General features: G+C 50.0%; 1 protein-coding gene across 1 annotated transcript in view; it reads right to left on the bottom strand.

Moving 5' to 3' along the window:
• Positions 1-22,091, bottom strand: part of LOC136046165 (syntaxin-binding protein 4-like) — a 36,631-nt gene that overhangs the window by 8,512 nt on the left and 6,028 nt on the right. Inside the window, exons 2-12 of the mRNA XM_065732574.1 lie at positions 20,143-20,216; positions 16,103-16,198; positions 15,323-15,392; positions 14,956-15,030; positions 9,113-9,198; positions 8,353-8,473; positions 6,245-6,386; positions 5,955-6,061; positions 5,428-5,581; positions 4,001-4,073; positions 1,695-1,792 (exon numbers count right to left, since the gene is read on the bottom strand). Coding sequence (XP_065588646.1) covers positions 1,695-1,792; positions 4,001-4,073; positions 5,428-5,581; positions 5,955-6,061; positions 6,245-6,386; positions 8,353-8,473; positions 9,113-9,198; positions 14,956-15,030; positions 15,323-15,392; positions 16,103-16,198; positions 20,143-20,216 — 1,096 coding nt within the window. The remainder of the gene's footprint in view (positions 1-1,694; positions 1,793-4,000; positions 4,074-5,427; positions 5,582-5,954; positions 6,062-6,244; positions 6,387-8,352; positions 8,474-9,112; positions 9,199-14,955; positions 15,031-15,322; positions 15,393-16,102; positions 16,199-20,142; positions 20,217-22,091) is intronic.

Genomic DNA, 22,091 nt, shown 5'->3' with positions numbered 1-22,091 from the left:
TATTAAATGGGCAGGAGTTTTATTAAATGCTTGGAGCTCTTCCTCTTACAGCCTGAACCGTGCTTGGGATTGAGAGGATAAAAACTATTCACAGCGTATTTCCCGAGGCAACAGGAGACATTAAAATACTTCACCCCTCTTCACTGCACCTATTGCTCTCATTAGAGGATGCCCTGGCTCCTGCAGATATTTATCAACCCAACCCCTGGGCACTGCACTGAGGTGGATAAACCTGTGCAAACACCACTTCGGTGCCAGAGGCAACAATTAAAAGGCTTTGAAAGACAAATTCTGGCTCAACAGAGAAGCTGGGAGTGAGCTGGGATTGAAGTTAAATTAAAGTTGCACCCGTGCCTCCTGCTCGAGGTGGGTGCCCCCGCCGTGTCCTGGTGTGCACAATGTGCACTCCTACCAGAGCCACAGCAGCCATCCATCCCAGTGATGGACTCTGGAAGGGAATGCCAAGCACCTGAGCTCCTCACTTTGCAGAGGAGCTGGTTTATGGCCAAGGCAGAGGCAATCCTAAATCCCAGTTTCGGAGAACAGGAGGCGGGATAGAGGATAGGAAGGGACAGAGGAGAGGGGGACAGCATAGGGGACGGTGTGTGGTGGGAGAGAGGATAGGGGATAGAAGGTGGGATAGGACAGGAAGAGGATAAAGGATGAGGAATAGGATGGGGGAGAGGATAGGCGATATAGGATAGGAAGAGAGGATAGCGGGGTAGGGGTAGAGGATAGGATAGAGGCTAGAAGAGCGGAAGAGGAAAGAGAGCTGCAGGTTTAGGAGAGCGCAGCAGCCCGTGTGCAGGCAGGAGCCGAGCCCCGCGCTGCCGGGCGGTGGCAGCAGATGTCCACCAGAGCTCCTGAACTGAGAGCTCCTTAAACAGCAGTGCCCGGGGTGGGGGGACGCGCGTGCACCCCAAAACCAGAGCGGGGAGCATGACCCCACGACAAACACCGAACGCACTGCTGGGGGGCCAAGACAAACCACGATGCTTCCAGTGCCTGCTGGCACACAACCGGAATGCCCAGCACACACTGCTCTCTCTGTTTGGAGCTTCTAAAGCTGGACACGACCTGCAGCAAACTCAGCTGAAGAGTCGAGGTGCAGGGTTTTTCCCGACTCTTCAGTAAGGACTGCATTAATTAATAGCAGCACGTGAGTGGTGTGATGACACCATGGGAATCAGCACTCTGAGCTCTGCTCTCCTGAGCTGCTGCTGTCCCTGGATGGCTGCAGGTGAGTGGAGGGGACTGAGGCTGCAGCAGCCCCTGCTCAGCACGGGGCAGTGCATACTGATTAGAGCACTGATCAGGTGCAGTAGCTTTATTTTGTGCAAACAGCCAAACTGATTCCCTCTGACCATTCCTATTTGGTTTTGCAATTTCTAATCCCTTCTGGAAAGCGACACAGTGACCTCGATGCTAACACCTGGTGCAGCCCTCCCACACCCAAATACAGTACAGGAAATGGAAAGCACTCGACCTGTTCCCAACTCAGCACCAGGTTTTGCTGGGTCTGCTCTCAGCTCAGGGTCAGATTCCTGCAGCAGCATCCCACCAGGCTGTGTGCAGACCACCCTTAATTAGTACTCAGGACAGGGAGGGACCAGTGTCACATCCACAGGCAGTTTTCTGTGCAGAGAACCCTGCAAAGATGGGGAGGAGATGCTGCTTTGGAATCATGCACTCACCAGCTCCAGCTTGCCATCCTTGAGGCGAATGTGGGGATCCAGTGCTACTTTGGATTTGGAGCCCGTGGCTGCTCTCAGGCTGGGGGCTGAGCAGGGTGCTGAAACACCAAGAGGAAATGTTAACGGAAGAGGGCTAGGGTAGAGGAAAGAAATGTCTGTGAGGCACTATTCAGGTTACATAAAGTAGAATGTGCACGCAGCAGAACACAATTAAAAAGCAGGATTTGTTAAACCTGGTCCCAGAAGCTCGAATCAGGCCACTGCTGGAAGGTTTGGGTGCTGGAGGGATGGCAAACCCGTACTCAGCGTGGGCTTTCTCACTGTTTAAAACAGCATGTTCCACCTGAGGACCATGGACTGCCAAAATACCACTGAGGAAATTTCCAGCCACAAGTTTTTGGGTTCCTGGGGTCTGTACTTGTGGTGGTATGTTTAAAAGAAGAAATAAATCTGCCCAGATTTTGTCTACTCTAATTGATTAAACAAAACTGAAAGCCAAGCAGCAAAGTTGTATGATGGGAAGTCCTGTCTTTTCAAGGCACCCATAGGATAAAGCAACATGGAAAATGTCCTTCCCCATGACTGCAAAAAGCCTTAAGCTCCTTCCCAGGCTGCCCAGGCATGCTGTTGGGGTGGGAGCTGCACGCACTGCAGCTGAAACATTTCTGTGAGAGGAGAAAGGGCAGCGGCTGTGCAGGTCAGAGCTACCCCAAGATGGGGAGAACCTTCTGCTGGCAGCTGTCTGCTCTCTGCAGGCACTGTCCTCAATGCTCAGTGGTGATACAGAGCCCACATAACAAGTGCCATGGCACTTGTGCTAATTCATCCCTGGGGAAACCCCAGAATTAACCCATGTCCATAGCAAACCGTGACATCCTCTGGGAGAAGATCAGGATGGCTCTGGTCACCCTACAGCATGGCAGTCCCTCATCATGATGGCAGCACAGGATTCTCCTAAGAATCAATTCTTTTTTCCTGCCTGGGATCCACTCCTAATCCCAGTATTCATCTGCTCTGCTAATGGCAGCAGCTGGGAAGCAGGAAGAGGTAACACATGGGGCTGTTAGATTGGCCACTGGCACTTCACTCCTCAAGTTCAAGGGCAGAGCTGTTACCTCCGAGGATGGCTAATCAGGATTAGCTCAGTGAGGCTCTGCTGTCAGCTCTGGACACGCAGATATCCAGGGCATCCGCCAGGCTCCCACCTCCGGGCAGCCTTGGCCTGGGCTCTGACCATGGCTTGCTGCTCTTTCAAAGCCACTTGTCTGCTTTCATGGGTGACAACACCGACACAAAGCCTTCCCAGCACTTGGCGTGAAACAAACGCGTGCAATAAAATCCCCCAGCTATGACAGGAAGCAATTAGGTCATCGCTATTTTGCTGGATTGCCTCCATGGCCCGGGGGTTTGTTCTCCATCACCGGGAGCTCTGCCTGCTGGTTGTGGCCACACAAAAACCTCCCTGAAACCAAAGCTGTGCCTGTTGGGAACTCACTGACATGGTAACAAAGCCCACCTTTCCAAGCAGAAGTAACCTCTGTACCACAAGGATATATGGTATCTTGCTGAGGGTAATTGCCCCAGGACCCAGATCAGGGATGTAATTGAGGTTTCCTGAGATTCCCTTATGGAAAGGTGAAGCTGCATGGGGATCTGAGCCCGGCCCCCCCACTGCCAGCCCCTCAGGCTAACCAGGGATAACCAGTTCAGTAACCAGGCTACCAGGTCACAGTGGGACTCAGGGCGTGAGGAGGAAACACAGCATGAAAAAGTAAGCAAAGATAAAGCTTGGATGTAGAAAGAAACCTGACAATCTAATCTAGAACAACCTCCTGATCTGAACAACTGAGAGCAATCTTAATGCCTGCACAGTGCCTGGGACTGCCACGTACAGTACAGCTATTAGGAGCACTCCTTTTTGCTGCACTGTTTCTCCACGGCACAACTCTGTTGTTCCCATCTGAAGGGAATGCTGCCTGCAAGGATCCTTGCACCAGGGCAAAGGTGCTGCTGCAAACGAACCCATGGTGTGAGCGTTGTCTCCTATTACCAGTAGGAGACAGCACTCCCCCAAACACCTTAGTGCAGAATTCTGCTATTATGGACAAACCAACTTGGGCATAATAACTACCTGCTGTGTTTAGCACCCTCCTGCTCCCCTACCAGGGTGTGTGTTGTTATCACAACATTGGATTCCACTACAGCACTATAAGTGCTGCTGGAAATGAATCTCATCATCCTCAGCAGCGAGGAGCCACAGCTGTGCTTGTTGCCAACACAGACACAACGAGGAGCAGGACTCTTACCTGAGACAGTGAGCTCTGGTGGGCAGATGTCTGGGGACAAAGAAGGCACAGGAAAGTGGTTTTCTTGTCTGTTCTAGAAAAGAAGACAAAGACGGCACAGAAAATTGCTGAACGTAATCTGACGGTGTAAACACAGAGCAGAGGATCTGAGGAGGGAGCAACCCAGCTGTCCCTGAGCCATCCCGAAGTATCTGCACACAGAAAATGAGAGCTCACCATTGCTGTAACTGCAGTTGAGAGCTGAGGATGAGTTTGGCCTCCTGAGCTTTCTCCATAGGGGTTCTCATTAAGCCTCTGCACTCAGAGCACCAGTGAGGTCCTCATTCTGACGGTGGTCAGTTGAGTTACCCAAAATGTAACTCTCAGAATGAGTGTGGCAGGAAGCAGAGACGTGTGCCCACCCTTCCTCAAGTGTCAGCTCATGGGCTGAAGCCAGAGTACAAAGGGAAATGAGCTGCAGCACAGCTGAGACTTCATGAGGAGTTCCACCTTTCAGCAGCAAAGCGAGGAAAGGAGTAACGTAATTCCAGCCAGCAGTGTGTTTTCACATACACAGAACTACACAAGCACACCTTCTGCTGGATGACAAAGGATCTCTCAGTACCACTCAGCTGTGTATATATAGGCTAAGGCTCACTTTCATAAGGATGTCTGCAGCCTGGCACAGCCAAAGGCAACATGTGCTTGGCATTCTTGCAAGTCTGTATCTCCGCAGAGTCCTGAAAGTAGAACCTTTTGGGAATGATGCTCATACAAAACGAAACACCACCCAGCCTTTTCTTACAGCATTTTAGATGTAAAAGGGTAGGCAATACACCAGGCATTGCAACAATCCAGGAAAGGAATGCTAACTGCACACAGCCCAGCCACAGGCTGAAATTATCGTGGGGATTGCATGGTTAAATCCTGTCTCATCGTGCACAGCTCCAGCCCTCGCCTCTGCAAACACAGCTTTCTGGGAAGCATGAGCCTGTCTTATCATTAGGCTGGTGAGGAGCAGACAAGGGCTGCTTAGGAATGCTACAGGATCATTCTCATCAGAGGTCTTTAAGAACAAAGAGTCGTTCCTGCCTTAGGTAGGAAACTAGATCAAACTGACTCATAATCCCTTCCAGCCCTATGGCTGCTGGGGAATGAGATGCAGGTTGCTATCCACAGAGTGTTGTTTTTTCAACCTGAGGCTCCTGAAACAGGTCTGGATGGAGGCTCCGGAGACAAAACTCCCATCATTTGCCCCAAACCCAAGACAGGAGAAGCTTATTTCAGCTTTAAAATACCCAATTGCAAAATGGAGCCGTATATGCCAACACTACAGACTGTTCACAGTCCGGAAAGGGTACTACAGAGTCCCTAAAAAAGGTGTTTTTTTGATCAAAGGAAACTCACAGCTCTGTGGACCGTGGCCTCAGACCTGAGTTGCAGCCTACCTCTGGGGACCTCACGTGGACCTTCAGCCTGCAGGAGCTCAGCCCATTTCCCACAGCCTTTGGTGGCGGCGATGAGATGCTGTTATGAGCTGACAGTCCAGGATGCAACCGTCCCCTTCCAGGAATAAAGGCCACTTCTGTGTTTCCCTCATGTCTGAAATGAACAACAAATACGGAATATTTTAAGAATGAAAAAAGTAGGACTGAAATCTGTTAAACTTTTGTGCCCATGGTTCTTCTCCAGGGCAATCTCACTTCAGCTCCAGCAGCCAGGTTGCCTGTTTGGACTTCAGTTCTACTGTGGAACCCCGCTGGGCAGTGATGGGGGATGTTCATGAGGACAGAACATCAGGGAGGTCTGTGTTACACTTCAGGGTGGTCCAGGCTGCCAACATATCTTTGTATCACAGCCACCTCAGAGTGTCATTCAAACCAAAGGGCCTCCTGCTTCCTGCAGCCAAATGTTGGTAGGACATTAAGGGTTTCTCCCCAACACCGTGATGATGACAGATGTACTGCATGCCTACCTGAATTTGGCTTTTGCGATAATTTTTCTGGCCTCTTCCATTGTGCTGCCCACCAAAGAGTCTCTGTTGATAGCAATGAGTTGGTCACCGGGTCGGAGCCGACCGTCCTAAACAAAGCGAAAGAGCGCTGGAAAATAATGTCCCCCTACCCAGAACCTTCTCCTGTAATACAAACCTCCATTGGTTCGTGCAACGCATTATTCACCCATCCCTAGAAAATCTGCTTCAGAACAGCTACAGCTTCTAGAAGTCCCCCCTCAAAGGCTCTGAGGGTTTCTGGATTGACTTACCTTGTAGCAGTCACCGTCTGGCAGAAGTTCTTGGACATAAACCATGGGACCATCAGGCCTGTTGGCTCCACCACTGACTGTCAGCCCTAAGCCAGAGGACTTTGCTATAGAAATGCTCTGGATTCCTGATTCAATGGAGTAGCTGCAAGGGAGAGAGGTTAACAGGTGACTCAAGGTGACCTGGTTTATTTTCCCATGTCTCTGGACAAACTCTGCCTGGTTCTCTTTTATGTGTAGGGTCCTCCTAACTTCTCCTGGTCTTCTCTGCCTCTGCATCTTTTTATCCACCCCAAGTGGAAGGGAGGAGGTGAGGACTCCAGTTTCTAGGCAGCCATTGTTTGCCATTAGGAAGATAATTGCTTTGCCTAATCCTGAATGTGGGGAATAATTAGGCAAAGCAATAATTAGGAAATTAAGACAGAAGGAACTAAAGGTTTAGCCAGTATAGATTCAGCACCCTTCTGCCAAAAGCACACAAAGAATTAACAAGGTTATCAAAATCCAACCTAAATCACCAGACAGATCAGCTAACCACTAAGTATCCACAGCAGGACTCAAAGCGAAGCTCAGGGTACACAGCTGACTTGATGTCTCAGCCAAATTTGGCCTCAAAACCTTGAAAGATGCCCTGAGAATCAAGCTCTCAAACACCTTCATGGCAATAACTGCCACGTGGTGAGAGTGCTCGGGAACCCCATGGGAAACAGCAGCGTGCTGCTGTGCTCTGGGCTGACAGCAGGCCGTGCCTCAATGCGCTGTGCACCTTAACCTTGCGTAAGATCACTCCCCTAAGAAATGCAGAACCCCAGAGGGGGTTAACTGAGGAGGGAAGATGCCTGGTTTATCCAAAGCAGCTGCCAAGGAGATGAGCTGGCCTCTCCTCTGAAAGGGTCTCTCACTCTGCGCAAGCATCTTAAACCTCTGGTGCCAAATATTTGTGCTCTGCAAATCCCTAATAAAGAGCTGATATTTAGCAAGAGGATTTACTGGTTCTGCAGAGAAGCCTGATTCTCTGTAGCAGTGACTTGACTTGTTTACAGTGTCAAAGGAAGAGGAGCTGTGCGCCCTGGGGATGAGCGGTCCCAATTCCAGCACTGCTGACACCCTCTGCATCGCGCATCTCTTGAAGGGCAACCCCATGCACCCTGGAGAGGAGACTCAGCCAAAAACAAGCTCTGCCTGCCCAAACCTGTGACCCTGTGAAATATGAAAGGGCCTGATGACCACATGAAAACACACACTCCAGGAAACGCTCCCGAGGCCAAAGGACGTGGTGTCTGCAGGCAGCCGTGGCTCACTGCTATGCTCATGCTCTCGTTGCAGCATGTCAGTGTGCCAGGACCAGGGCAATGGGAAATGTGCTCCTCAGGCACCTACTGATGGCCCCAGTGGCCTCACAGAGGTGCTCAGCGAGGCTTGGGGAGGTGATGGGAACCATCCTCATGGTTGGTGGGAAGCCATAGCTTCTCCCCACATCTCAGAGTTAGGGGAGAGGAGTGGTTGCATGGTTAAGCAGAACACAAATGTGTTGACCATTTTGTTGGGGCAGCTTTTCATGATACAGGCTTGCCAGGAAGAGGTGAGCTGCCGCTGGGACATCTAGGGGACACTCTGGACTGGGTTCTTTAACAATAAGCCACCGCAGTGATGCAGCAGTAGAGAAGACATAAGGGTGAACAAGCCATCATTTAGACACCAAAAGCATTTTCTGTTTCTCTCTCTAAAATGACATTAGATGTATGGTGGCATCTTTCTGACCAACAAGTGGTCTGGAGCTCCTCACTTTTTACTGTACGCACATCTCCTTAAAGGGAACACATTTGAGAGGGGCACGCACTCCCTTGCAGAGAACAATGCAGAAGCCAAGCACTGAAATGGCCCAACCATTTACTACCAGCTGCTCACCAAAACCAGTGCATCCAAGCCTTGAAAACTTGTCGGTGTGACACTAATGATAGGACTCGATGAACTCAAAAGACTTTTCCATTTGAAATGATTCTATTCTATGATTCTATGAAAAGCACTGTGGGCCCCTTGCCCTGCTGGCTACAGACTGCAGCGGTTATGGGGTCACTACACGGTGCTCACCAGGTCCTGGATGTACGTACTGTGCGTGGGAAGTGTGCGCTGGGTTGCCAATGAAGGGGCCATGGGAGCTGGCTGGGCTCAGCAGCAGTGGGCTCTGGGAGCGTGAGGAGGAGCCTGAGGATGTGCTCTCCAGGTATCGACCTGAAAGACAAGGTCACAATCAGTTCAGGGAGCAAAAACACACTGGTACCACCCCCTCCTGCTGTGCTGTGCCAGCAGCTGGTGCTGGCTTCTGAGCTACTGGGGTAAACCACATGGGAAAGATGTATTGCTTGCGGAGAGGAAGCATTCAGCATCCTCAGCACCAGTCCAGTATGGGGCTGTCACCCCGCTGTTAGCCACAGGTACTTCTGCCACAGAGAAAGGGCTTCCGGCCTTCCAGTGGGATGCCAACCCATAGGGACAACTTCTATCCCCACGCATATGTGATTTGGCACCTGGTTCAGGTTAACCTTGTCCCTCATTAAGCATTTTGCCTTCACAAATAATAGGTATTGCTGGGGTTACTGGACCAACACTTTAGTTGAGTCCAGATATCTGGAAGGCTGCAATGGCCCCAGCTCAATTCTCCCAACATACACCATGCAAATGCTGGCATGCTGCTTCATTTTGTGCGGGCAAAACCAGCCATGCCCTAGATGCTTGCAGGACATCACTTCCTTCAAGCCTTCACTCAAACCAAATCAGATCAGAACTCCTTCAAAATAATGCTGAGACAAAGAAAACTCTTTTGGTAGAGGGATGAAGGGCAGCCATGGAGCTGCTGGCACTGGTACTCACTGCTGCCGTGCAGGACCGGTGAACTCCGCGCAGAACCAGTGTTGCTCTGGGACCCAAATTTCTCCAGCAGTTCTGAGAACTCTCTCCTGGAAAGAAAAAACATAGGATGGTCAGCAGCTGCTGCTCAGAACCATTTCTCACCGCTATGTGTGAAGCAGTGCCCTCATGCAATGACTTATTACCAAGCCCATGGGGCTGGCTCCCACCAGTGCTGGAGGGCAGGCAGAGCCTTCTCACCCCTAAACCCTGCAATCTCAAGAGGTTGCCTTCGTTAATACTTTGCTGCCAGGCTGAGTTCGACAGCACCCAAAGGTCCTTGCTGAGCTACAACTGCTCGTGTGCAAGAGGTGTTGCTTCGCGACCTTCCTTTCAGCAAGCGGAACATGTGGAGTTCTTAAGCCATTAAGACCCACCATTAGCCACGTTTACCAGCTCTTGCATCATTCCTGTAATCCTTCTTTGAGCTGCTGTGAGCCTCTCGCATCCATTTGGATGAGGAGGCACAGAAAGGGGATGCTGGGGTCAAGCACCAGCATCACGCACCCATCCATGCCGTGTCTGCTCTTTGGGCAACTCAGCCACAATTCCTCAGTTCCTGTGTCGCCCTCTCCCTTCATAACCCAATGCTTCCCAGCCAAGCCAACCTTTGCTCAGTGAGAAGTCCCAAGGCTGACTCATTTCTTCCAGGTGTCATTACCAGCAAGGGAGAGACCCTGAAATTGGTGCTTCTGTGGCAACAGCAGCGTTAGGTGTCCGCTTTGAAGGCAGGAGGGAATCCCCACGGGAAGGCGGCCGGCTGATGGCTCAGCCACATGAAAAGCTGTGTGATGAGCAGCCGGCCCTCACGCCTGACAGCCAGTCCTGCCCAGGACACAACCTGCAGGAAAGGCACTGCAGCACTTTCCTCACCAAGGAGCCTGCTCTTGCACACCGACAGACGTTGTGTCATCGGCACGCTTCATTGGGGTAGACATCCTGTGTTATTGGCTAGGTTAGAGTCAACAATAGAAAACGATGAGTGAATCATCAGCTCCTCGGGATGCTGCTGGAAGTGTTCTCAGTAATTTAAGTCTTCCCATTAAACAACCAGCTCTTTAACTAACTTCAAAGCACTATGTCTGCCTTATCTCATATTGCCATCAAATGCATGCCTTATTCATTCCTTTTAAAAGTAATTTTAAATCCAAGTGTCGCAGAACGCTCAGTGTTATGTCTCATTGAATCCAAACGTTTTGCATCGGCACTGTTGCCTCCATCAACTATACCCATGACCTTAAAAGAGGACAACTGGTTTGTATCAAAACTTTACCTCCCATAAAGCAATTTCAAGTGGGATTTTCATAGAAATAAAATGCTGAGCACTGAATAAGTCGAAGGATGGCTTAGATAGATCCTGTAGGCGCTCAGTGGGGTTTGGGAGGACAATGGGCAGCGTCTCATGGCTGTTGGGAAGCCACCGCTTCTCCCCATGCTTCAGAGAAGAGGGAGATGAGCAGTTGTGTGGTCAACCAGAACCCAAATACGTTGACCATTTTGCTGGGGTAGTTTTTTAGCTCTTGAGGTACAGACTTGCCAGGAAGAGGCAAGGATATCCAGGGGACACCTTGGAATGGGTACATTAACAGTAAGCCATTTCAAAACCTCACTTCCCATGAAACTACTTCAGCTGGAAGTTTAATACTAGAAACACTGAAACATTGTTCAAGCACTGAGTAAGTTGGAGGACAGCTTAGATCCTATAGCAATGGGATGTTGACTTGAAGCTTATCCCATCCTATGCTTTTCTCAAGATAAGCATTGAATGGATCTTCACCTTAGCAGAATTTTCCCAATTTTCCATAAAAACCCTGTATTTTCATGGGGCATTCAGAGCCCCATTCACTGGCAACTCACGTGGTGATGGATGGAGTCATCTCCCTGTGACCTACTGTAATGGCAGGGCTAACTCGCTGGAAGCTAATGTGCTATTTCCAGCGATTACCCAGCCATCAGCAGCTAGCTTTTTGTTTTGGGCTGGGTGTTTCTGTGGTCATCCATTGTTACGTTTTCCCCCAGATAATAATCCAGCAGAGCACGGAGCAGGTTATGAACTTAAAACAATGGCTACAAAATTCTTAGTCAATGCAAATGCAACTGGTCCAGCAGCTCCTGTATTCTTCAGCCCTGCCGAACAATGCAAGCCCAATCACCAGCCCGTGCTGTCAAACCCTTTGTTACAAGCAAGGGCAGGCAAGGCTTGGACATTCTTTCTTGTTATTTGACTTTTGTTCACCCACAAAGTGAGGCGTCCAGCCCGGCCACTTGCTGGAGGGACGGGTGACAACCTGCGTCACACGCTGCCCTCCCAGCTCCTGCTTTGTTGGTCAGTATTGCAAACAGCAATTCCACTGAAGGCATAAAGACATGATTAACTTGAAACTTATCCCAGCAGCAAGCAATACACCTTGTGGTGTGAATTTACCAAGAATTAATTTTTTTACTCAAGAAGTTTTACTTGAAGAAGAGTATCTGGAGAAGAAAGAGCTCCAGGGAAACCACAGAGCAGCCCATCAGTGGCTAAAGGGGCTGTAAGAAAGAAGGGTCTGCTGGGATAATAAAAGGGAAAATGGTTTCAGACTACAGGAGGGAAGATTTAGATTGAATATAAGGAAGAAGTTCTTTACAGTAAGGACAGAGAGACACTGGCACAGAGATGGTGTTCCTGCAGACACCCAAGCTCAGGCTGGGTGGGCTCTGAGCACTGATGGAGCTGTGGGTGTCCCTGCTCGTGCAGGGGGGTGGGATCAGATGGCCTTTAAAGGATCCTTCCAACTAAAACAATTCTGTGATTCTAGGAGTAGGGAATTTGCAAACAGGTAGATGAAGCCCAGTCTCTGAATGAGTGCACTGGAAGAATGCTTAAAATAAAATAAATATCACTGTGTGCTTTCAGATGCAAAGAGACTTCAGAAGTCATTTTAAATATTTAAAATGTAACCCTTATTCAAATACTCTGGTTTCCACTGGACTAAAATACCCAGCCTTACTTAAAAAAAAAATAATAATAATTATAGGGCTGTATTAGGCAAAAGGTTCGTTCTGACAATCCCTTCTCCAGCTCTTCTTCATTAAGATGGGGCAGTGCAGGGACTGGAGCGGCCCTGCACAGAGCTCAGCCCTGCACTGTGGGGTTTGGAGATGGGGATGCCAGCAGCAGCCAGCTGCGGCCGACTTTGCAGCAGATTAAGCAGCAGGGGTCAATCTTCCCGCAGAATACTGTTGTTTTATCTCATAATACCCTTTTGTCCTGCCCTTTTGTTCTTGGGAGAACAAAGGGTGAGTCCAACATCAAAGGTGACATGAGAGCACCGCGTCTGGAAGCCTGAGCCTTGCACCAAGGCTGGGGAGAGAGGAGCCTGTGACACTGCACGCCTTAATAGCGTCTCAATAAATAAGGCCTGCAGGGCAGAGGAACCCTGAACACAAAGCACTGCAACCCTGATGCAAGCAGCCAGCAAGGTGATTTTCTGACACCCATCCCACAGCGGCTGTGGCATTTCCACCTCTCAGGTGGGTGATGCTGATATCCACAAAGCCTGGAAAGCAGTAACGGGCATGTTGTGCTTTATGGCTTTGGGGTGAAAGAATGTGCGCTTCTCTACAAGCAGCTGAAGAGCCTGGGATGTCGGGCTTGCAGAGTGAAGGCTTTCAGGCTGCACCGAGCACCGGATGGAGCTGTGGTGTGTCCATTGCATTCAGTGGGACCAGAGGGCCTCTAAAGGTCTCTTCCAACTCAAAGCATTCTCAAAGAGCAGCCACAGGGACTGACCCCCACCCACAGCTGGAGCTCACAGGGTGAGGGGATCACCTTGCATTTCTAGGCATGTTGCAATCGCCGTGTGTAGAAATGCACGATTAACACATCAGCCCATTTGTGACAAGATGACCGTGCACATCATGCACAGCTGCGTGATCAAACACCAGCTATGCTGTGCTAGGAGGTGCAGCACAGGAAGGCTTTCTCACAGGGATAAACCTGAAAGACCAGGATGGTATCAGTGCAGCCCACGGAAACAAAGTGCTATTGTAACTTTCAGGCTGAGGATGAATAAACAGTGATTATGCGTATGCAATAAAATTATCCTCATTAGCCAAAGAGGAGCACAGATGAAATGAGATCCAACCATCCTCCAAACCCAGCGTGTCCAGCTCTAAATCTGAATGTTCTGCTCTGAGCATTAGCATTACTGCAGCTCTCTGCAGCAAGTCTGATATGCCAGGCTGAAAGCATGCATCTTATACATGCCAGGACTGAGTTCCATTAACAGCACAAGTAATTGGGGCCTATAATTAACTTCAGGGACAAATAATAGCGTTTATAAGTCAAATTCACCCAAGGGCAACCACAGCAAAATTCTACTCAGCTGAGTCATGGGGAAAATTGGCAGGCAGGGCAAATCTTCTGCCAAAACCAGAGCCATCGCCTTTCTTCCCCTGCCGTGCCTCGTACGCTGGGGGTTTGCAAAGAAAAGCTGCAGGGTGGTGCTCAGCCCGTGTCCCGGAAAGCTGACACGGCACGGCAAAAATCAAGGCAGATGTAAGGAAAAAAGAGTGGGCAGGAAGTAGGAAAATCCTTCCTCCTTGTTCTACAGCCCTTCATCCTGTAGATACATAGTCTGTGAGATTATTATGTAAGCGAAATCTCTGCAAATCTTTACCAAAAAAACAAACAAAAAAAACCCAACGCAAACCATAAATAAACTGCTTGCCCCCCCTCCCTCCTCCCCCTTGTCCCTCCGGGTAACCTTTTGCAGATTTAACAGATGAGCAGACAGAGGCCGAGCACAGTGCTGGAGGTCTGCCTGCCCCCAGCCAGGCTCAGCACTGCCTCACAGGAGCTGCAGCTGCAGCCAGAGCCACGCGTGTGGATGCTTTAAGAACCATCTGCTGCAGTTTACGATATTAAGAGGCGAGGTCGAGGGGCCTGAGGAGCTCGGAGCAGACAGAAATCAATGAGCTGCATATCCCTGCTCACATGGACCTGATGGCCTCACCCAGAGCTTCTGTAGCACCTACAGAGGGACTCACACTTTGTGTAATAACTTGAGATGCCATTTCCGCTTATAGAATGCAATAAAAAAGGTAGCCCATCATTAATACCAAATACTTCTTCCACCAGAATATAATGTGTCTCAGCCCTGTCATTACAGGCACTTTCACCTCTGTGCTTAGGGGCGCAGTGCTCCACTGCTGTTGACAGATAAGAAATGAAAGCCTGGTCCCTGACGCCAGCAGGCCGTGGGTGCATGGAGCAAGTGATGGGAGAGCCTGCAGCACAAAGCCCATGGTGGCACCTGGCCTTCCCCTACTTACATCTGTGGTTCCTGGTGCACCTCAACATCCCAGACATGCCAAAAGGAGAGGATGCTTGGCACACTGCTCCATCCCATACCTTGCTTCTCACGGTCCTGCCCTTGCGATACCATCATTATCATCCAGCCAAGACCACACTGAACTCCTTCCTTCTCCTCTCAGTGCCTCAAATCACCTCTAAAGAAAGCAAAACCTCAAGGGGAGAGGTTCCAGGGAGGAACGACTCACCCTCCCTTGGGAAGGAGGAATCCACCAGGGGAAGCAGTGTGAAGAAAGACTCGAAGCAACTAACTGAAAAGGGAAGATCCTGCTGTCCTTGCACATCTTAGTTCAGAGCTAAGGACAAAGCAGGGCACCATAGGTATCTCAACACCCCCTCCCCATGGAAGGTGCATGGCTGACCCTGGGCCATCTTCATCTTCAAGCAAATGCTCTCCAGTTGCCAACAAATGCCAATGTCACCCTTTTCCATGCAAGATGCCACCCCTCACCTGGCATCGTCATCGCGGGCTATCAGAAGGCGCATGTGGCTGGTGGCCGATGCCGTCCTCAGGATGTCCACAGCCCTGTGGGATGAGAACCACAATATGTCAACGCTGGGTCAGAGTGGGGCTGCATCACACTCACCCAGCCATACGTCAAAGCTCACATCAAACTGGTCTATTTTCACACAATCTTCTCATCTGATAATTCCCGAGTCGGCCCTCGGGAACAGTGCTGAATGCAGAATCCCTTTGCTTGCCACAGAGCACAGACAAAGCAGTGCCCTGGTGTCCTCCACGCAACCTGCAGCCTAAACCACTTCACAGAATCATACAAAACCAAGAGGAATGCAGGATTTCTGTCAGGATACAGTACCTCTCACTGGTAACCCCAATTAGAGAATCTCCATTGACCTCCAGGATCTGGTCTCCTGGCTGCAGGCGCCCTAGAAAAGAAAACTAATGGATAAAAACTGCAGAAAATACAGCTTGAAGGGACTTGGAGAGCTTGGGCTGTTCCTGCCTTTGCTCAGAGACAGGATGAAATATGCATGGGTCGCTGTGAGATGCTCATCCAACCTGTTTTTCAAGATATCCCTAGATGAAGTTTCTACCAAGTCCCTGAACAACTCTGCCAATGTCAGAGGCCTCCCATGCTGCAGGGAGGCACGAAGACAAATGCAAAAGTGACATAAAAGTCAAAGAGAAAACCCACGAGCGGCACCTCCACCTGTTCTCAATTTATTTTTCTGCTTTAGATGAAAAAACAGTGTTGTAACACTTGGGGGGAAATAAAAGTCTTCTTGGCTTAAGTTCTGAAAGGTGAGCTCTGCAGACCCTTTGCCTAATACCCGCTGATCTGAAGAGTGTCTCATCTCATTGCTGCACGCAACCTTGTGCTATTGCTGCAGGCAGCAAAACAGAGTGAGCTTCATGTGTTGGGGATGGAGCTTGGCTTAAAGACACAGAGCAGTCCTATAAATGCTGCAGAGCCCAAGGGCAAGGCTGCCCTCCTTCACTGCAGTGATTATCATCTCTAAACCCAACTCCGCTGCTGGAAAACCCAGGAGGAAACACCCCAAATGCCCAACAAAGTGATGTATAGAATACACTGTCCTCTGGCTCTTCCAACTACCCCCTTTCATATTTCACTCACCATCAGCATAAGCAACACCCCCAGGCAGGATCCTCTTGACATAAACTCCGTATTCTTCTCCGGTGAGCTCTTTGATGCCGCCGATCACCTTAATTCCTGGGGGAGGAGAAGCACTGTGGCACAAAGGCACGTACTGGCTCACTCTTGGGTCTATGACTTGTTGCAAGTCACATCCGAGATAAGTCCTGTGTATCTCCTGTGCTACACCAGCAGCAGAATGAGGTCAACAACATAGGACAGGGGCCAAGAGCATCTGGGAACACCTCCACTTTGGGACCAAGCTTTGAGGAACAGTCCAGCAAGGAGCAACTGCCTTCCAGCAACTGAAAACTCAGTGTTTGCAGCTAAATTGGTCACTGCTGGAAAGGGCACGATTCTGCCAGGGGTGCTGCTCCTGGGTGTATGTCTCTAATGAGACCCATTGGGTGCTGTCATGGAAAAGCACAGGGATGGCCTCTGTGGCTGAGCAGCTCCCCATACTCTGTGGTGCCTTCACCATGGGCTGGCACCGCACGGCCACATCCCCGCCAAGCACACGTAAGCTGGCTGGAAGAGGCACAAGAGACTTATTTACCCACTCTCATTAAATCCCACTCGGAGGATGCAGGCTGCAGACAGAAGGATTATAAAGCCTGGCTTTAATTAACAAATCTGCCCTGGGATCCGCCTGTCGGGCATTTTGCTACTGTGGCCAGGAGGGCAGGCTGAGGACAGAGGCATCACAGCAGGGACATGTCCCAGCATCAGCCCCAGCTTAGGACCTCTAGGGACAGCAGCACGGCGTCTACCCACTGCTCCCCTCCCACTGCATCCTAAGCCTGAAGGATACAGCAGTTTTCAGCTACCCCCAGGGAAAAACCCTCATATCTAGAGTTTTCATGAGTTAAAATTGTGATTAAACCCAGATTAACATAACTTTTTCATTCTGGCCACATATGCATACATCACTTCTTCTCTCAGGCAACAATATGGGTGGTGAGGCACTGGCACAGAGATGGCGTTCCTGCACACACCCAAGCTCGGGCTGGGTGGGCTCTGAGCACTGATGGAGCTGTGGGTGCCCCTGTTCATGCAGAGGGGTGGGACCAGATGGCCTTTTAGTGTCCCTCCCAACTCAAGTGACTCTGTGACTCTACGAACCCCATCCCTGCTGGAGTGGTGTTATGTAAAGTGCCTCCTGTAGCAGCTGGCTGTACCATGACCACCAGAGGAGAAGCTGTCCCACGGGTGTGAGCAAAGAGCCCTGGGAATCAAGGTCACCCCTAGCGTACTCCGGAGGTCCCAGTATGGGCACAAGTCTGGACAGGGACTCTGGAAATCCAGGTGAGGGCAGGGAGGGATGGGCAGTCCAGATTGCCAATGAGACAACATGCATTAGAGAAATGAGGTACAGATGCACACCCCGGAGGTGGTGCAGCCAGGAGAGCACCCAGCAGCTCTGTGATACCCATTTGCGACCGCCTCCCATATATCAACTGAATAATAACACATTTTTTGTGTCTGCAAATCAATTGTAATAATGGCTTAATATAGTTGAAGTCTCTACAAATCCTCCCTTTATCCCCAAAAATGTCAGGGGAAAATCCGATCTTGTTATTAAAATCACTGATTACTCACAGCATTGCTCCTAGCCATGCTCAAACTTTGACAAGGGGGAAAAAACATCAGGAAATCCCTTTTCTCTACCTAAACAAGGGAGAGTTGCCCTGGGGTGTCCCCACCCAGGCCTGAGTGTGGCATGGAGCAGTGGGACAGCGTGAGGCTGGTGGTGACAAATGCAACCTGTCCCATATGGGGGTCTCAGCCCAGAGCAGGCAGGATGCTCATCCCCACCATCTGCTGCCCCTCAGGGCTTGGTTTGGGATTTCTGCAGCTTGGCTAGCATTCCTGAGAGTTCCCATGTTTTATAAACACCTATTTCAATTAGGTTTATATCTGGGACCCAGTTTAGGTAAATAACGGCTCTTTAATTATCACAGCATCAAAGTCCTGGTATAATGCTTATTAAGTCATACTCCAGGCCAGATAATCTAGCCTATTTTAGGTCTCTGTCTTTAATCTTTCTATTCTGGCAAAGGTCCTGGAGCTGATTCTGATGACCCCACTCATTTCTCTCTTGCAGAAAAACAGACTTATGGGGAAATTCCAGGTGGGAATGCAGTTTCCACAAACAAGACCAAGTTTTCTCCAGATTCCTAGCAATCCTGTATGTTTCTCTGAGACACTTAAGCTTCCCTGCTGCATCTAATCCTGCTCCCACTAATACCAGTGTCGCAGTTCTCAACTTCTCAGCCCTATAATCTCACCTGCTCCCAGCCTGCCAGGCAGCTCTGCACCACGGGTCAGGGGTATGCTGGCTAATCGGGTTGTTTGGCCCAACAGCCTTCATCCCTGAGTATCCCAACAGTGTTGGGCCCATTCCAAGCGTGGGAATCCAAGCCCTGCTCTTCCCTCTTCTACCACCTCACCACTAAAATTCTTTTCCTGGGGGGACCCCATCCTCAGCAGCACCGTGCTGCAGTCCTGGTGGTCAGCACAGGGTGAGGCTGCTCGCTTTGCACTTAAGCTAGCAATGTTCAATTACATTTCCCGTAATCCCTCTGTTGATCTTGCAGTCCCTGCCAGCTCCTTCTGTCTGAAGGAAGGGACAGATTGCAGGTGAATTGCTCCCTTCCCCGTCCTAAGAAGATGAAGGTCAAGATAATGGGATCTAGGCATTTTGAAGAAATGCTCCTTAACCATCACTTCCCTTTGATGATGATTCTTTAATTCCAAACTCCAGTCCTGGAGTGGCCAGGTAACCCCTTTGAACTCCTGCCCAGGTTCACATGTGGGTTTCCACACCAAGCAGTGAAAGTGCAGACTCAGGCCAAACTCTGACCCATTTCACCAGCACCACGCAGGCTGCTGCTGCCGTCAGAAACCAGGCTGCAGAAACACCTGGATCCGTGGAGAGGAAGCATGAAGAAAGGTGGTGATGGCATTGGAAGATCCACATGGTTACACCTACCAGCAGCACGTCGTATGACTGTTTTCCTGGGTCTCCTCTCTTAATAAGCTAAGCTAACCCAACAGCTGAAAATCCCATCAGCTCAACAAACCTACCAAACTCATGAACCAAATACCTCCTGATATTAAAACAGCCAGCAAGCAAAGAAAGTTCTGACTTCCCATGGACCACATGAATGGAAGACCAAGAGAGAAGAGCCAGGAAAGCCTCATTAATCTCTAACAGATGGTCTCAGGAATCCTGAGGAGACTGATTCTTGGGATGAGTCCCCGGCTGGCCACCTAGGGACCACAGAGGCACTACAGGATGATTGCTGCCAGGAGCACAGAGGTGGAAGGAGATGCTGTACTGGATCCTTTGCAGCTGACTTCTACAAGCCTAAGGCAATTTCTCACGTTCAGATGGGTATGGCCATCTCCTTGCCCTTTCCCCTGTGCTTTGATGTTCGGTGCCCTACAAAGGATGGCTGACTCACTGTGTTCACTCTCATACCTCTGGGCTGGAGTTTCCAACAGATCCAGCCTGCTCTCGCGTAGCCCCATCTCCAGGGCTCCCTGGGGCCAGGGCACAAGCGTGGATACTGCTTGGAATTCTCTTTTTTGTTTGTTTTAATGTAGAGAAATCAGCAATATCTGCAGAAAATTGTGAAAAACCTTTCCCCCCCTCCATCCTATTCAGACCCTACCCAAGGGTTCCCATGTAGCCACCAGTGCTGCAGCTGCTCATATGCCACCAGTGGGGAATTAATGAGGATTTTTACCTTATTTTAATGTCTCAGCTGTGAAAGGTGTTGTCAAATGTTCAGCATATACAAGCACAAGAACCAATATCAGATTTTGTATGGCTTAGAGTGGAAAGGACCATCAAGCTTCAACCTCCCTGCATGGGGAGGTTTACCATCCCCTAGATCAGGCTGCTCAGGGCCCCACCCAACCATTCAGAAAGGGAGCAGATCACAAGACTAATGCTGTGACATGAGGGATGCTGGAGCTTCCCCAGATTCAGGTCTTTGGAGGGGATCAAGACTCACCCAATCCATTGGCACAGTCATAGAATTCAAAGCAGTGCACGGTTCGATCCATCCCATATGGTCCCATGAGTGTCCTGGGAGAGAGGAGAGGCATTTTTCTTTCACAGGCTGACATACATTGACACCCATGCATCCAACAAACCCAGAGCAGCGCTGCCACCACAGCAAAGGGTCCTCATGTGATGACTGAGGGGCACCAGCTGAGAGTTACACTGTCATATTAAGCCTATGCTGGCAAAATGCAGCCCCACTGCCACCCCCAGGGGTTTATGCAGCTAAATGAGCGAATATGTGCAGTACTGGACATCATTCTCCCCACCCAGCAAAGCTGATGGACCTGCCTGCGATTCATCACCCCAGATTAACGGGGCCAGACAGCTGTCCAGCTCTGTGAAATGAGATCAGGGCCAGACCAGTGTTCTGAGAATATACCAGTTCCACAAGTAGGCACAGTCCATAATGAGGAAAACCAGGCGAAACCTACTGCCAGGGTTTTGTAACACACGCAGAGTAGAACACGGAGAGGCAGGGGCTGTTTTCCCACACCTCCACCCCTCTTGCAGGGATCTGCTTTGCCAGGTTGAGAGTGGGAGTTCCTCATCACAAGCCAAAGCAGGGAAGAGAGCAGCTGAAATCTTCACTTCCTCCATGCCAAGTCCCATCCTACCCTCTCTACACTCCCTTCTCTCCTTTTTATTGCTTTTAAAATTTGGTTTAATGAAGCCCAGCTTCAGAATATCACTGCTCCTCTGCAAGGTTGTGCCATGAGAATGGTGGACTTCGGTGTGACCAGCCCATAGTCAGACACTGGGTTATCAGCTGTAGGAGTGCTCTCCCAAGACACTCCTTTCCCCAGAATTTCATTTGCAAGGCAAAAACAAATTCTTGCAGGATGCAGGACAAGGGGGCACAACCCAAATCTCTGAGCCCAGCAAGAGGGAAAGGAGCCTCAGGGACTTCTCCTATCAATTCTCTGAAACACCTCTCAGAATCTCATTAAAAAACCAGACCCCCTTGACATTCTTGCAACATTCTGTGCATTCAAGAGACCAGACAAACAACCAGCCCCGTTGCACACTGCCAGAAGACAGCATTTGGAGGCCTTCTCACTCCCAAACCCATCTGACAATCACCATCCCAGTTTTCCAGAGTACTCTGATTAAATATTTGAGAAAACACCACCAGGAACAAAAAGAAATGGCTCAAACCAAGCTGAAACGCAACGCAGTGGTAGAGGTGTCAGTAGAGCAGATGCCTGCTGATGCCAACAGATGTTATCCCCAACTCATGGAGCCCAAGACCCATTTCAGGAGACCTCCCAGAACCCCCTCACATCCCCTCCCCAACCTCTCCGCGATGTCACCTGCTGATGATGATGGCTCCCTTGTAGAGCACGGAGACAGCGGGCATCTTGCTGGCGGCGGCAACCCAGCCCGGCCGCTCTGATTTGGCAAGAATCCGTTAAAGCGAGGCAGAATGGGGAGGGCAGGGGTCACGTGGTGCCCCCATATGCATGTTAATTCCACCCAACATTAACACAGATCAGCTAAAAACATCTCCAACTTTAGATTAAAGCTTACGCAAGCCAAACAGAGCCAACGCTGCCCATTGTGAGTGCCTTCCTGAGCAGGCGGGCACAGAGCTGTGCCAGCCCCCCCCCCCCCTCCCGCCCCCAAATTAAAAGAGTGGGATAATTATTTGGGCACATCCTATTCACCTTCAAGAACATCCCCTCCAGGGATGAAAGGCAGCAATCAGTCCAGGACACGCATCCTCAGCATCCCTAAAGACTTAAAATCCGTGGCAAAGCTTTGGAAGCAATAACAGACTGTCACACTCAGGGGTTTTGCTTTGGAGGGGGTTTTCTTTTAGCATCTCTTCCAGCCCACAGCATTTCCTACTTAATGTGAAGCAAGTTCAGCTATTCCACTGTCCAACAGGAGGTCAGA

The sequence above is a fragment of the Cyrtonyx montezumae genome, unplaced genomic scaffold, assembly GCF_038088225.1.
Source record: "Cyrtonyx montezumae isolate F1298 unplaced genomic scaffold, pur_monq_1.0 scaffold_16, whole genome shotgun sequence".
Classification (NCBI taxonomy): Eukaryota; Metazoa; Chordata; class Aves; order Galliformes; family Odontophoridae; genus Cyrtonyx; species Cyrtonyx montezumae.
The sequence above is the reverse complement of the archived record's forward strand: the minus strand, read 5'-3'. Positions and strand labels throughout refer to the sequence as shown.